Genomic DNA, 12,298 nt, shown 5'->3' with positions numbered 1-12,298 from the left:
TTTTCAGTCACATATCCAGCACAGTACCAGTCATTGAGCCAATATAGGTATCTAATAGGTAAGCAACAATAATTGAAATACTGAATTTTTCAAACTCACTCCATCATAATACTATCAAATTATAATTTTGGAATATGTTTCATCAATTTACAATTGCTTTGGAATTAAGTGTGCTATACAGCTCTACTCCAAAAATGAGGAAATACTTCAGATTTCTAGCTTACCTCACTGGGGTTGGTCCCAAGGAGTGTTTGGTAACGCTTCAGTAAACACCATACTCTCGGCAGGAACAATTCAAATTTTCGATCATCAAAACAATTGTAACGATAAAGCTGTTCCTGCAAAAGGATTAACACATGAAATTTAGAACATGAAAAATTTATTATAATTACATACTGTATATTACAGTTGTCACGTAATTACTCTTCATAAGATGGGTAACAGTTTCTTCACACCAGCCTTTGTCGATTACACACAAGTTATGGTAATCTAGTGATACAAGTCTGTGAACTCTAGTGCATGTATATATAGAATATAACAGGGAATATAATGCCAGAAGTCCACAAACAGATCAAATTGCTTGGTGTCCCTCCCACAAAGTGCTTGTTTAGTCGCCAGTTTTTCGTGTTGATAATGTGAAGTTACTGTCTAGACGCCAGGGAAGTGGGTGGGGGATACATTATATAAACAGTGGCGCTCAGTGTGTATGAATGAGTCTCTCAAGCTCCGGGGTGGGCACTTCAACTCATTACTGAGCAGCCCAGGTTGTGTTGTTTGGTAAAATATCCAGTAGTCAATTTGACTGTATTAACCTTGTTTAAGTCTTTTTCTGCGTACAAAGAGTTGATTTCAGTATTTTTCCTCTGTGTGTTATAGTGTACAAGCCAGATGTGTACAAGTGTAATTTATTTGATATAATTAAATTAATTTAATTTGTATTTTTCTTGATTTTTTTTTCTGATACTTTAATTCTTGCTCCACATACATCACAAAAAACCAGCGTTGAATGTAATGAAACGCCATTTTCTGGATGAGACCCGGAGGCTCCCCGGAGCTTTACCGGCTGATATGCTAATGTCAGACGTTGGCATCAGTCATGTGTATGGAGTTCTAGGGCCTACCGGGGACCACGGCCAGAACCTGGCCCCCTCAGAGAGGCAAGGGGAGCAATGGCCTATAGAAACCCCTGTGTGGTTGGAAGCATTCTATGTCTGCCATCGACCGGGTCAAGCATCCAGAAAGGTAAGCATTCCAAAACAAACCCCTATTCTGGTGAAAATTGCTACCAAAAGCCGAACTAGTGGATAGAACTCTTCAACAGAAAACAAGCAAACTAGTATGATGTCATACGTCACCGCGCCACAGTGACGTATGACGTATGACGTATGACGCCCTAGAACTCCATACACATGACTGATGCCAACGTCCCCGGGAGGGGGAAGGGGGAGCCCCAGACCTCCCACGCCGGGTATCCACCCATCAATTCTGAGGCTGGATGTTAAAACACGCGAAAAACCGCCGACCGGAGGGAGGGAGGGTTGCCAGGGAGCCTCCGGGTCTCACCCAGAAAATGGCGTTTCATTACATTCAACGCTGGTTTTCTGGGGGGAGCCCCGTCGGCTCCCCGGAGCTAACTACCCACAGAGGAAGGTCAAAGGGACAGAACCGGGAGGCGAACACCACGCACCCCCCCACGGAGGCGTGACAACCGGCAGCAAACGCCAACCCAAGGCGCCACAGCCCCGAAAAGTCCCGGGAACAACACGAGAACAACGAGCAGCAAGGCCCCTGCACGAACACCAAAAATCCATGCCCGAAAGACCGCAAGGCCACGTCGCCCAGACGGCAGCGAGAGCAGCGAAGCCACGAACGCCACAGGCATGAGGGAAGAACACAGGCAGCTTAGCCGCAAGAACACGGCTGACCACCCGGGACACCATCACCCGCGAACCGGGAAGAACAGAACCGGATCAACGCAAAACGCGCTCCGGACCCAAACGCTGTGGTACGCAAACAACAGCGGAGGGCCGCCACTGAACACAAAAAACGACACACCCCCAGCCCGACCCACGAAGCACGAACAAACCCTGGACCCCTCCAGAACGCAGCAGCCCCACCCCGCGCCAGCAAAGATGGAGACTGCTGCCACCAAATAACCAAAACGCTAAAACCGAAGGAGCAAGAAAACTCAGCGACTCGACCCCCAGAGGCAAAGGCCAAAAGGAAAGAGCCGACGAAAAAACACACCGGAACCGAAGGGGCACTACCAACCGAAGAGAAGACAGAGCACACTGACCAGAGACCAGGATGGTGCAAGCGGCGCACGAACAGGCCGCAGGTGAAACGACGCACAAGACAGCTGACTAACGGTGCAGAAGCAACACCAAGACCGAAAGCAAGCTGAAGCGGCTCCGCCCGCGCCGCACAAAAAGAGGCGACAGTATGTGGCAAGACGACGGCCCCCAACCCCCACCAGAAAACCAAGCCGAGAGTAAACCAAGCTAACAAGAGTAACCACCTAAGAAGGGACAGGAAAAGGAAGGACCGCCAAAATACCCCATACTGCCGCCAAGAGAAGCACGCAGGTGGGACACCTACCACGAAGCCACCCGACCACCAACCGGAGGCGAGACCGCGAGGCAGAACATAAGCAGCCCCGACAAGGCCCCTCCGAGCCCAGGAAAAGGCGGAGCCGCGGGAAGATCTCGGGCGCGACCACCGAAACCCAGGCGGCACAAGGAGATGGAACGTCTGCCGAACAGAAAAACTCCCCAAAGCATGCAAGCCCGCCAGGAGTTCAGAAACGACAGGTCCGACGCGAGACATCACAAGACCCCCCAAAAAAAAACAACCGGCAGGGCAAGCTAGGAAACCAAAGAAGGCGGAAGGGTCGCCGCCAGAACAGTCCCGGAACCAAGGGGTACGAACAACTGCAATAGACCGAGACAAAGAAGCACATCACAGGACACAGGCTGACAAACGCCTAAGAACATACACAGAACACCCCTGCTGCAGAAGAGGCAGGAAGAAAGAGAAGCACAAAAACCCCAGGAGAACAACCAGGGGTGGACAATCGGGCAGGGACAGAAAAACTCCCACGCAATCCCCAGGCACAAAACGGCAGCAAAGTGCCACACCACAACCGGACACAGGAACAAGGACACGCCACCGTGAAACACGGTACAAATGCACACGTGCAGCAGCAGCAACAGGCACCACTGCAACATGCAACATGTAAATAGCAACTCCCTTCTGCAAAGGCAGAGAACGGAGCAGGCAGACCCCAGACAGAGCCAACGGAGACATAACAAAACCCCGCAGGCCTAGAAACCTGCACCAGGCGACCGACGGCGGAGAAACCCCGCTCGATACCTGCTGGATGAGGTACTGGGAGCTCTTTTACACCTCAAGCCCGGCCCAAGACCAGGCTAGACCGGCCAGAGGGTGGCCCACCAGGCAGCTGCTAGCAGCAGTCCACCGGCCCACATATCCCCACAACCAGGACGGGCCGGAACTGCCATACGAAAACAGGCTAGTGCGCCCTGGAAGTCCACGGACGAACCAGCAAGAAGGCTTATGCTCGCAAGTAGGTCGTGTAACAAGCACAGACCTCTGATGGTAATACAGTGTTCCCCAAATGTGCCAATAGCACCACTGCACTCCACTGGTACTATCCCTCAAGTTCTACCAGATAGGCGGGACCCAAGAGCCAGAGCTCAAATCCTGCAAGCACAGCCAGGAGCCTAACCAGGTGAGTACAGAACCAACCCTACAACCCCCACACCTCACAACATTAAAAAAGGAGGGTGCCCTGAATGACTCCAGCATGGGTTGGACATGCACATGAGGGGGACAGGAAGGGTTGAAAAAGAGACAGTCACTGGCGTGCGAATGGTCTCAGTCGTACAAAAATATACCTAAATAAAGACAGGTATATAAACAACTCCGCATCCAGCGCCCGGCCAAAAGACGTCAGACCGCAGAAACTCACCTGGCGAACGGTGGCACGAACTTGACACGACTCAACCGTGCCCAGAAGAACCTGGGAGCACCGCCAGGTGAAGATGCCAGAGCCGGACCCGCAGGAGAGCAGGGAGAGGCGAAGGAGGTGGTCCACACCCATTAGACAGGGAAAACCGCAGTGTCCTCCCCACAACTGGGAACCAGGACACCCCCGGAGCGAAGGGGCACATACCGCAGCCAGGGAGAAGAACGAGAGGCGAAGCACTGTAGCAAAAAGGGCGCAAAACACCAGCACTGAAACACCGCCTAGACCAAAAAAAACTCGACGGCGCATGCGCATAACACGCTGGCCGAACCGCACACCCTCTCTGCGGGAAGGCGACAGCCAGGACTACTGCACGAGAAAAGTAGCCAAAAGAAGAAGCAGGAACAATAAAACCGGCCAAAGAAGCAAAGAGCCCAAAAAGGAACCCAACCGGGCGACAAGCAGCCTAACCGGGCGACAAGCAGCCCAACAGGGCGACAAGCAGCCCAACAGGGCGACAAGCAGCCCAACAGGGCGACAAGCAGCCCAACAGGGCGACAAGCAGCCCAACAGGGCGACAAGCAGCCCAACAGGGCGACAAGCAGCCCAACAGGGCGACAAGTAGCCCAACAGGGCGACAAGTAGCCCAACAGGGCGACAAGTAGCCCAACAGGGCGACAAGTAGCCCAACAGGGCGACAAGTAGCCCAACAGGGCGACAAGTAGCCCAACAGGGCGACAAGTAGCCCAACAGGGCGACAAGTAGCCCAACAGGGCGACAAGTAGCCCAACAGGGCGACAAGTAGCCCAACAGGGCGACAAGTAGCCCAACAGGGCAACAAGGACGAGGGGCCGACAGACGTTCCAATAATGCGAGAAGTAGCGAAAAACCTTCCCGTACCCTCGAGAACACAGAAGCCAACACTAGTCCCAAAGGCATACGAAGGCGCAGGCGCACCCGAGATCAGAAGTCACGCAGAACCCCATCGAATGGGGAAACATGACGAAAACACCGTCCCAAAAAGGGGTGGGAGGAAACATCCACCCACAGGACGGAACCAACCGACTCAAAGGCCAAGGAACCGAGCCCGGGGAGGGGCCAACGCACAACAGCACTTACGGCGAGTGGGGAGGAAAGACCCCACTCCGCGTAACCACAAGCCCCGCCTAGAGGGGGAGGAAAGACCCCACTCCGCGTAACCACAAGCCCCGCCTAGAGGGGGATAAAAAACCCCACGGGGTCCAACGGGGCCAAGGCCCCCCAAGTCAGCCCCTCCCCAGCCCCGGGAACCTACACGACAGGCCCCGGGGCCGAGCCGTTCCCCCAACGCCCCGGCCATACCAGAAAACCGGGGCAGCCGTGAAAACTCTAAGGAAGGGAGCCCACTGACAGACTCATACAACACGGCTGGAGGAACAGGCTCAAATGCCCCCGTCACTACCCCGGAAGGGGAAATCCCCGAGACTGCCCGAGTCTCAACACCATCAAAAACCCCGCCCCGAACCTACAGACGGTAAGGAACTGGATGCAGGCAGGAAGGGTGATCCAGGGGAAAGACAAGGGGGCGTGGATGGAACCGAAGCAACGAACACCCCCAAGATCCCAAAACGTACTACAACGGGGCAGCCCCGGGGCTCCCGAGGAGGAAACCACGAGAACGTTGCCACAACCAAGGCGCAAGTGCAACGCCCCTGCTGCCCGCACCCGCTTTGTTAGCACACCTGGGTACCTGAGCCACAACGAGCAACCAAACTCGCAGGACTCCGGGTCGAAGGTGTCACCGACCCCACAGGCAGCAGACGGAGGCAAAACAGAGAGTCACCCAGAGACAAAGGGTGAGAGCAACCCTCAAACTCGCTGGAAGCGAGGGGGGGACTCTGGGTTCACATCCATCGGACCCGCGCCCCCCCCAGGGGTTTCCCAGGGTCCCGAGCGTTTACTATAAGAGGACTCGCGCTCAGGTAATCCCAGGCAGGGTACTGCTAACCGGCACCCAAAGCTACCAAACAACTTTCTAAGAGCTGAACGCCTGGGACGTGTACACTCACGGGGACCTAGCAGGGGGTACCACCAAAAAATACTCAGAACACAAGGGACACAAGGGGCAAGAACGAAGGCAGACCCCCCCCACCAGGTAGATAAACAAAAAGAAAAAGAAAACCCCGCAAGAGGACAGCGTACCCAAGCGGAACAGAGCCGGCCGCTATGATTGGTAAAGACAAGCTGCACAGTACCCTGCGCCCCACCAGTGCAAAAACTGCCCCTTACTCTAAGGCGAACAAGGGAGACAGAACACCCGAGCACACAAAGAGCAGCCGAAAACCAAGCAGTAAACGGCCAAGCAGGGGCAGGACCCAAGGAACTTGTGGAAGGTGGCCCCAAGCCCCAAGGGCAGTACTTACAGGGCACCTAGGGAAGGGAACCCTAGGCGCATGCAGCCCGAGTACTGGAGAATCACTCCCGGCACGCACCACCTAGAAAACAGACACCACACTCTAGGTACAGTGCTGAAACAACCACTGGAGCCGGAGCACATAACCGTTGCCTATAGCATCAGCCGAAGAACTGATGGGTGGATAGCCGGCGTGGGAGGTCTGGGGCTCCCCCTTCCCCCTCCCGAGGAGGGGGGAGCAGCGCAGACAGCAGAGCGGTGACGTATGACGTCATACTAGTTTCCTAGTTTTCTGTTGAAGAGTTCTATCCACTAGTTCGGCTTTAGGTAGCAATTTTCACCAGAATAGGGGTTTGTTTTGGAATGCTTACCTTTCTGGATGCTTGACCCGGTCGATGGCAGACATAGAATGCTTCCAACCACACGGGGATTTCTATAGGCCATTGCTCCCCTTGCCTCTCTGAGGGGGGCCAGGTTCTGGCCGTGGTCCCCGGTAGGCCCTAGAACTCCATACACATGACTGATGCCAAAGTCTGACATTAGCATATCAGCCGGTAAAGCTCCGGGGAGCCGACGGGGCTCCCCCCAGAAAATGTGCCAACATGACTAACAATTCAAGGAGAAATGGTCCCAGTGACCACTCTGTGTACTGGCTCTGCAAAAAGGATGATGTAACTTTTTTGAAGTTGATGGAAATCCTGGATAAAACTCCCGCCGAAAACAGAGAATTACTAATTAATGCCTGCATAGCAATTTCTAATGTCTTCAAACAAACTATACATGACACCAAGGTACAACCAGATGTGGCACAGAGCTCGGTGGCAGCGGCGCCTGAGCAGGGCGCGCGGAGTCGGGGTTGCCTGAGAGGGGCGCGGAGTCGGGGTCGCCTGAGCGGGGCGCGGAGTCGGGGACGCCTGAGCGGGGCGCGGAGTCGGGGACGCCTGAGTGGGGAGCGGAGTCGGGGACGCCTGAGTGGTGCGCGGAGTCGGGGACGCCTGAGTGGGGCGTGGAGTCGGGGACTCCTGAGTGGGGCGCGGAGTCGGGGACGCCTGAGTGGGGCGCGGAGTCGGGGACGCCTGAGTGGGGCGCGGAGTCGGGGACGCCTGAGTGGGGCGTGGAGTCGGGGACGCCTGAGCAGGGCGCGGAGTCGGGGACCCCTGAGCAGAGCGCGGTGTCAACGGCGCCGGAGCAGAGCGTGGTGTCACAGGCACCGGAGCAGAGCACAGTGTTGGGGACGCCGCAGCAAAGTGCGGTCCCTGGCAATGGGAAACAAACAAAACAGGGCCCCAAAATCTGTTGGTACTGTATTACAAATGGGCTACCTGTAAGAATGGGGAATCGGGAAGAACAAATGGAACATGTAAACACGATCACCCTAGAAAGTGCAGAAACCTCCTCAATACAGGTAAATGTACCAAAAGCTGTGAATTCTTTCACCCAGAAATTTGCAAGAACTCTTTGGACAGGAAAGAGTGCTTCAATGCTGAATGTCCAGCTTTTCATATAAGAGGTACCAGGCGAATAAAACCGATAGACTACCACTATGAAAACAGCCACTACTCCATCGACCAGGATAATTTTTTAGCAAGAGGAGGAGGAGAAGAATGGCTAAAAATGACCAGACTCTACCACCAACTCGGTCAAATGCTAGAGAGGACGCAAACACAGTGGCCTTCTTACCAGAGCCTCAGATATTAACACCAAGTAAAGCATCCAGCACTTCCCCTAACACGATAACATCGTTTATATTTGCCAACATCCAGGGTATAAAAACACGCAAATCCAACAAAGTTCACTTTATAGATGGTCTCCTTCATGAGGCAAATGCAGTGTTTGCAGCCCTAACGGAAACTCATACAAAGGACTACCTTGATGGTGAAATATGGATCTCAAGAGTACAATCTCTTCAGATGTGACAGGAAACACCGGCTTCAGGGTGGGGTCAGCCTCTACATCAAAGACACACTCATCTGTACTGAGCTGCTAAACACCTCAAATGATATGGTGGAAGTGCTGATAGTCAAAATAGAGATCCTAAATGTAGTTGTTGTCCTTGTATATAAGTCACCAGAGGCAAACCCTCAGCAGTTTAAAGACCAACTAATGAAAATAGAACACTGCTTGGAAAACCTCACAAATCCAGCTCCGAACATCATCCTGCTTGGGGACTTCAACCAACAGCACCTGAAATGGAAGCACCTGGCTAATACAGTAATATCAGAAAGAATACCAGGAAGTAGCCTAAATGAACAGGCACACGCAAATGACCTGCTACGGATGTGCGATAGGTTTGCCTTAAACCAGCAAATAGTAGAACCAACTAGGAAGAACACGCTGGACCTCATTTTCACTAATAATGATGAGTTGATCGGGAACATAATGATTACAAATACCTGTTACTCAGATCACAACTTAATTGAAGTTCTGACAACCATGGGGAATGAACCTTCAAAACCAGTCCAGATTCCCGGTGGAGGAGATTTCAGCAAATTCAACTTCAATAATAAACAGATAAACTGGGAGCAAATAAACCAGGACTTCACAGAAATAAACTGGGAAGAACTGCTAGAAAATGCAAACCTGAACCAGTGCCTGGAAAAAATAAGCTCAGTAGCACTAGAAATATGTTCAAACCGCATACCCCTAAGAAAAGAGAGAAAGAGATGCAGATTGGAACGGGAACGTCGTTCCCTATATAGGCGAAGAAAACGAATCGCGGAATAACTTGAGAGTCGCACCCTATCTCAAGAACAGTGAAGAAGGTTAGGAAGAGAAATAGAAACAATTGAACTCAAGCTACAAGAATCATACAAAACCCAGGAGAGGCAAAGAGAGCAAAAGGCCATCAGTGAAATAGAAAGAAATCCAAAATATTTTTTCTCCTATGCAAAATCAAGATCAAAAACCACATCTAGTATCAGGCCCCTGTGAAAGGGAGATGGAACTTTCACCGATGACAACAAAGAAATGAGTGAGTTACTGAGGAAGCAGTACGACTCTGTTTTCAGCGAGCCATTAAATGCACTAAAGATTGATAACCAAATGAATTTTTCATGGATATGATACCAACATCAAATCATATATCAGATGTCGCCCTATCCCCACTAGATTTTGAAGAAGCCATAAACAGTTTGCCTATGCACTCTGCACCAGGCCCAGATTCTTAGAACTCAATATTCATCAAGAACTGTAAAAAACCACTATTGCAGGCCCTTCACATTCTGTGGAGACAAAGCCTAGATACTGGCGTTATCCCTGACATACTAAAAACAGCAGAGATAGCACCACTCCATAAAGGAGGAAATAAGGCAGAGGCAAAAAATTACAGACCGATAGTACTAACATCACACATCATAAAAATTTTTGAGAGAGTGCTAAGAAATAAGATCATAAAATACATGGAATCACAGCATCTCCATAACCCCGGACAACATGGTTTCAGAACAGGGCGCTCTTGCCTGTCGCAGTTGCTGGACCACTATGATATGGCATTAGATGCTATGGAAGACAAACAAAATGCTGATGTAATTTACACAGATTTCGCAAAAGCCTTTGATAAATGTGACCATGGTGTTATTGCACATAAAATGCGTTCAAAAGGAATTACCGGGAAAATAGGCAGACGGATCTACAATTTCCTGACTAACAGAACCCAATGTGTAATAGTCAACAAAATAAAATCCAGCCCATCAACCGTGAAGAGCTCAGTCCCCCAGGGTACTGTGCTTGCTCCAGTACTTTTTCTCATCCTCATATCGGACAAAGACAAGAACACAACCTATAGCACTGTATCATCCTTTGCAGATGACACTAGGATTTTCATGAGAGTTGGCAACATAGAGGACACGGCAAACCTCCAATCAGATGTAGATCAGGTCTTTCTATGGGCTACAGAAAATAATGTGGTGTTTAACGAGGATAAGTTCCAGCTCATGCGCTACGGAAAAATTGAAAATATAAAAACAGAAACCCCGTACAAAACTCAGGCAAATCATAACATAGAACGAAAAGGCAATGTAAAGGATCTGGGTGTACTCATGTCGGAAGACTTTACCTTTAAAGAACACAATAAAGTAGCCGTCACAACTGCAAGAAAAATGACAGGTTGGATATCACGAACTTTTCACACTAGAGATGCTATACCGATGACGATACTTTTCAAAACGCTTGTGCTCTCTAGAGTGAAGTACTGCTGCACAATGACAGCCCCTTTCAAAGCTGGAGAAATTGCTGACCTGGAGAGCGTGCAGAGATCCTTTACTGCTAGAATCCACTCAGTAAAACATCTAAATTACTGGGACCGACTAAAGAGCCTAAATCTGTACTCCCTTGAGCGCAGGCGGGAGAGATACATAACAATTTACACGTGGAAAATAATTGAGGGGCTGGTCCCAAACCTGCACACAGAAATAACATCACATGAGACCAGAAGACATGGCAGGATGTGCAGAATACCCCCGTTGAAAAGCAGAGGTGCAACAGGTACTCTGAGAGAGAACTCTATCAACATCAGAGGCCCGAGACTGTTCAACACGCTTCCACTACACATAAGGGGCATAACTGGCCGACCCCTCACAGTGTTCAAGAGAGAACTGGATAAGCACCTCCAAAGGATACCTGATAAACCAGGCTGTGACTCATACGTCAGGCTGCGAGCAGCCGCGTCTAACAGCCTGGTTGATCAGTCCAGCAACCAGGAGGCCTGGTCGATGACCGGGCCGCGGGGACACTAAGCCCCGGAAGCACCTCAAGGTAGGCCAGAACATGAACCCCCAAGACACTAAGATGGGTTACCACGACCTGAGGAAATCTGGTAAAAACACAAGGAGCCAGATTCAAGTTAAAGGGGAGGCACCCTGAAGTAGTAAGCCTGATGCCCCCACTTCAAGCCCTAACCAATCCCTGAACCTAGGATGTATAGAGACATACCAGTAAGCAACCTGGAAGTCCAGGAAAATTATCAGAGACCCACCACCAACACTGGGTGAACCTGCACCAGAATGGTCATATGGACAGTGGGGGAGGGAACTTGATCACAGTCTAAAGATCGAGGATGCAAAAGAGCTCAACCAAGTCCCATTTCAAAACCATTAAGAAGTAAGACAGCCAGTGAAAATGTGATGTCTAGACCATGCCAGAAATCACTCACTCCACCTCTCACAGAGCGAACACCGCGCTGACCAGACGAAGACGGGTCCGAAGGCGGCGTCGGACCCGAAACTGGCACCCGTGGCTGACCTCGACGAGAGGAACCCCTAGCCCTGGCACGACCCCTCTGGGAAGGACCCCCCAGGACCCCCCAGAGAACCAACAAGTCAGACAGTCCTCAGAAAGCAGAGGACAAAAGGGCAAAGACATCCTAAGAGCCAGGGCCCCAGGCTGATTCCAAGAAGGAGGCCAGAACCACCTGCCGACATGCGAGCCGAGAAGCATAAAACAGTGAAACCGCATTCCGCAAGATCGGCGCAAAGAGCTTCAACAAGGCAGCCGACGAGCAAGCCGACAAGCGAGCGACACGCCGAGCCCAAGGTACCGGACCCAGGAACGGCCCCAAGCATCCCCACATCCTCCTCAAGCCATTCCAAAGACACCTCCAGGAGGGAAAAGAAACGCAAGGCTGAAGTCAAGAGGCCCCGGGTGCACAAGTTCTCAGCAACCTTCGTAGCCGAAAGGGAGGGAACCTGCACTTGGAGCTGCACAATGCCAACATGCCGAGGAAAGGGCAGGGGCAAACAAGCACTCATTGAAGAACTCAAGGTCGCTGCCCAAGAAAACCTGATCCACCGTCAACACCTCACGCCACTCAAGTGTGTGGGAACGACAGAAGGAATGCCAAGCCTCCAGGGCAAACACAGGACAGTCTGCCAGCCAGGATGACTCCGGAACCTCGTAACGGACCCAGATAGAGAGCGAAGTCC

General features: G+C 51.6%; 1 protein-coding gene across 1 annotated transcript in view; it reads right to left on the bottom strand.

The window, feature by feature from the left end:
• The window catches only part of LOC123750645 (mRNA (2'-O-methyladenosine-N(6)-)-methyltransferase), a 221,183-nt gene that overhangs the window by 147,960 nt on the left and 60,925 nt on the right, over positions 1–12,298 (bottom strand). The window contains exon 4 of the mRNA XM_069323555.1: positions 225–338. Within this exon, the coding sequence (XP_069179656.1) occupies positions 225–338 (114 nt within the window). The remainder of the gene's footprint in view (positions 1–224; positions 339–12,298) is intronic.

This window comes from Procambarus clarkii, chromosome 13 (genome assembly GCF_040958095.1).
Source record: "Procambarus clarkii isolate CNS0578487 chromosome 13, FALCON_Pclarkii_2.0, whole genome shotgun sequence".
NCBI classification, from domain to species: domain Eukaryota; kingdom Metazoa; phylum Arthropoda; class Malacostraca; order Decapoda; family Cambaridae; genus Procambarus; species Procambarus clarkii.
The sequence above is the reverse complement of the archived record's forward strand: the minus strand, read 5'-3'. Positions and strand labels throughout refer to the sequence as shown.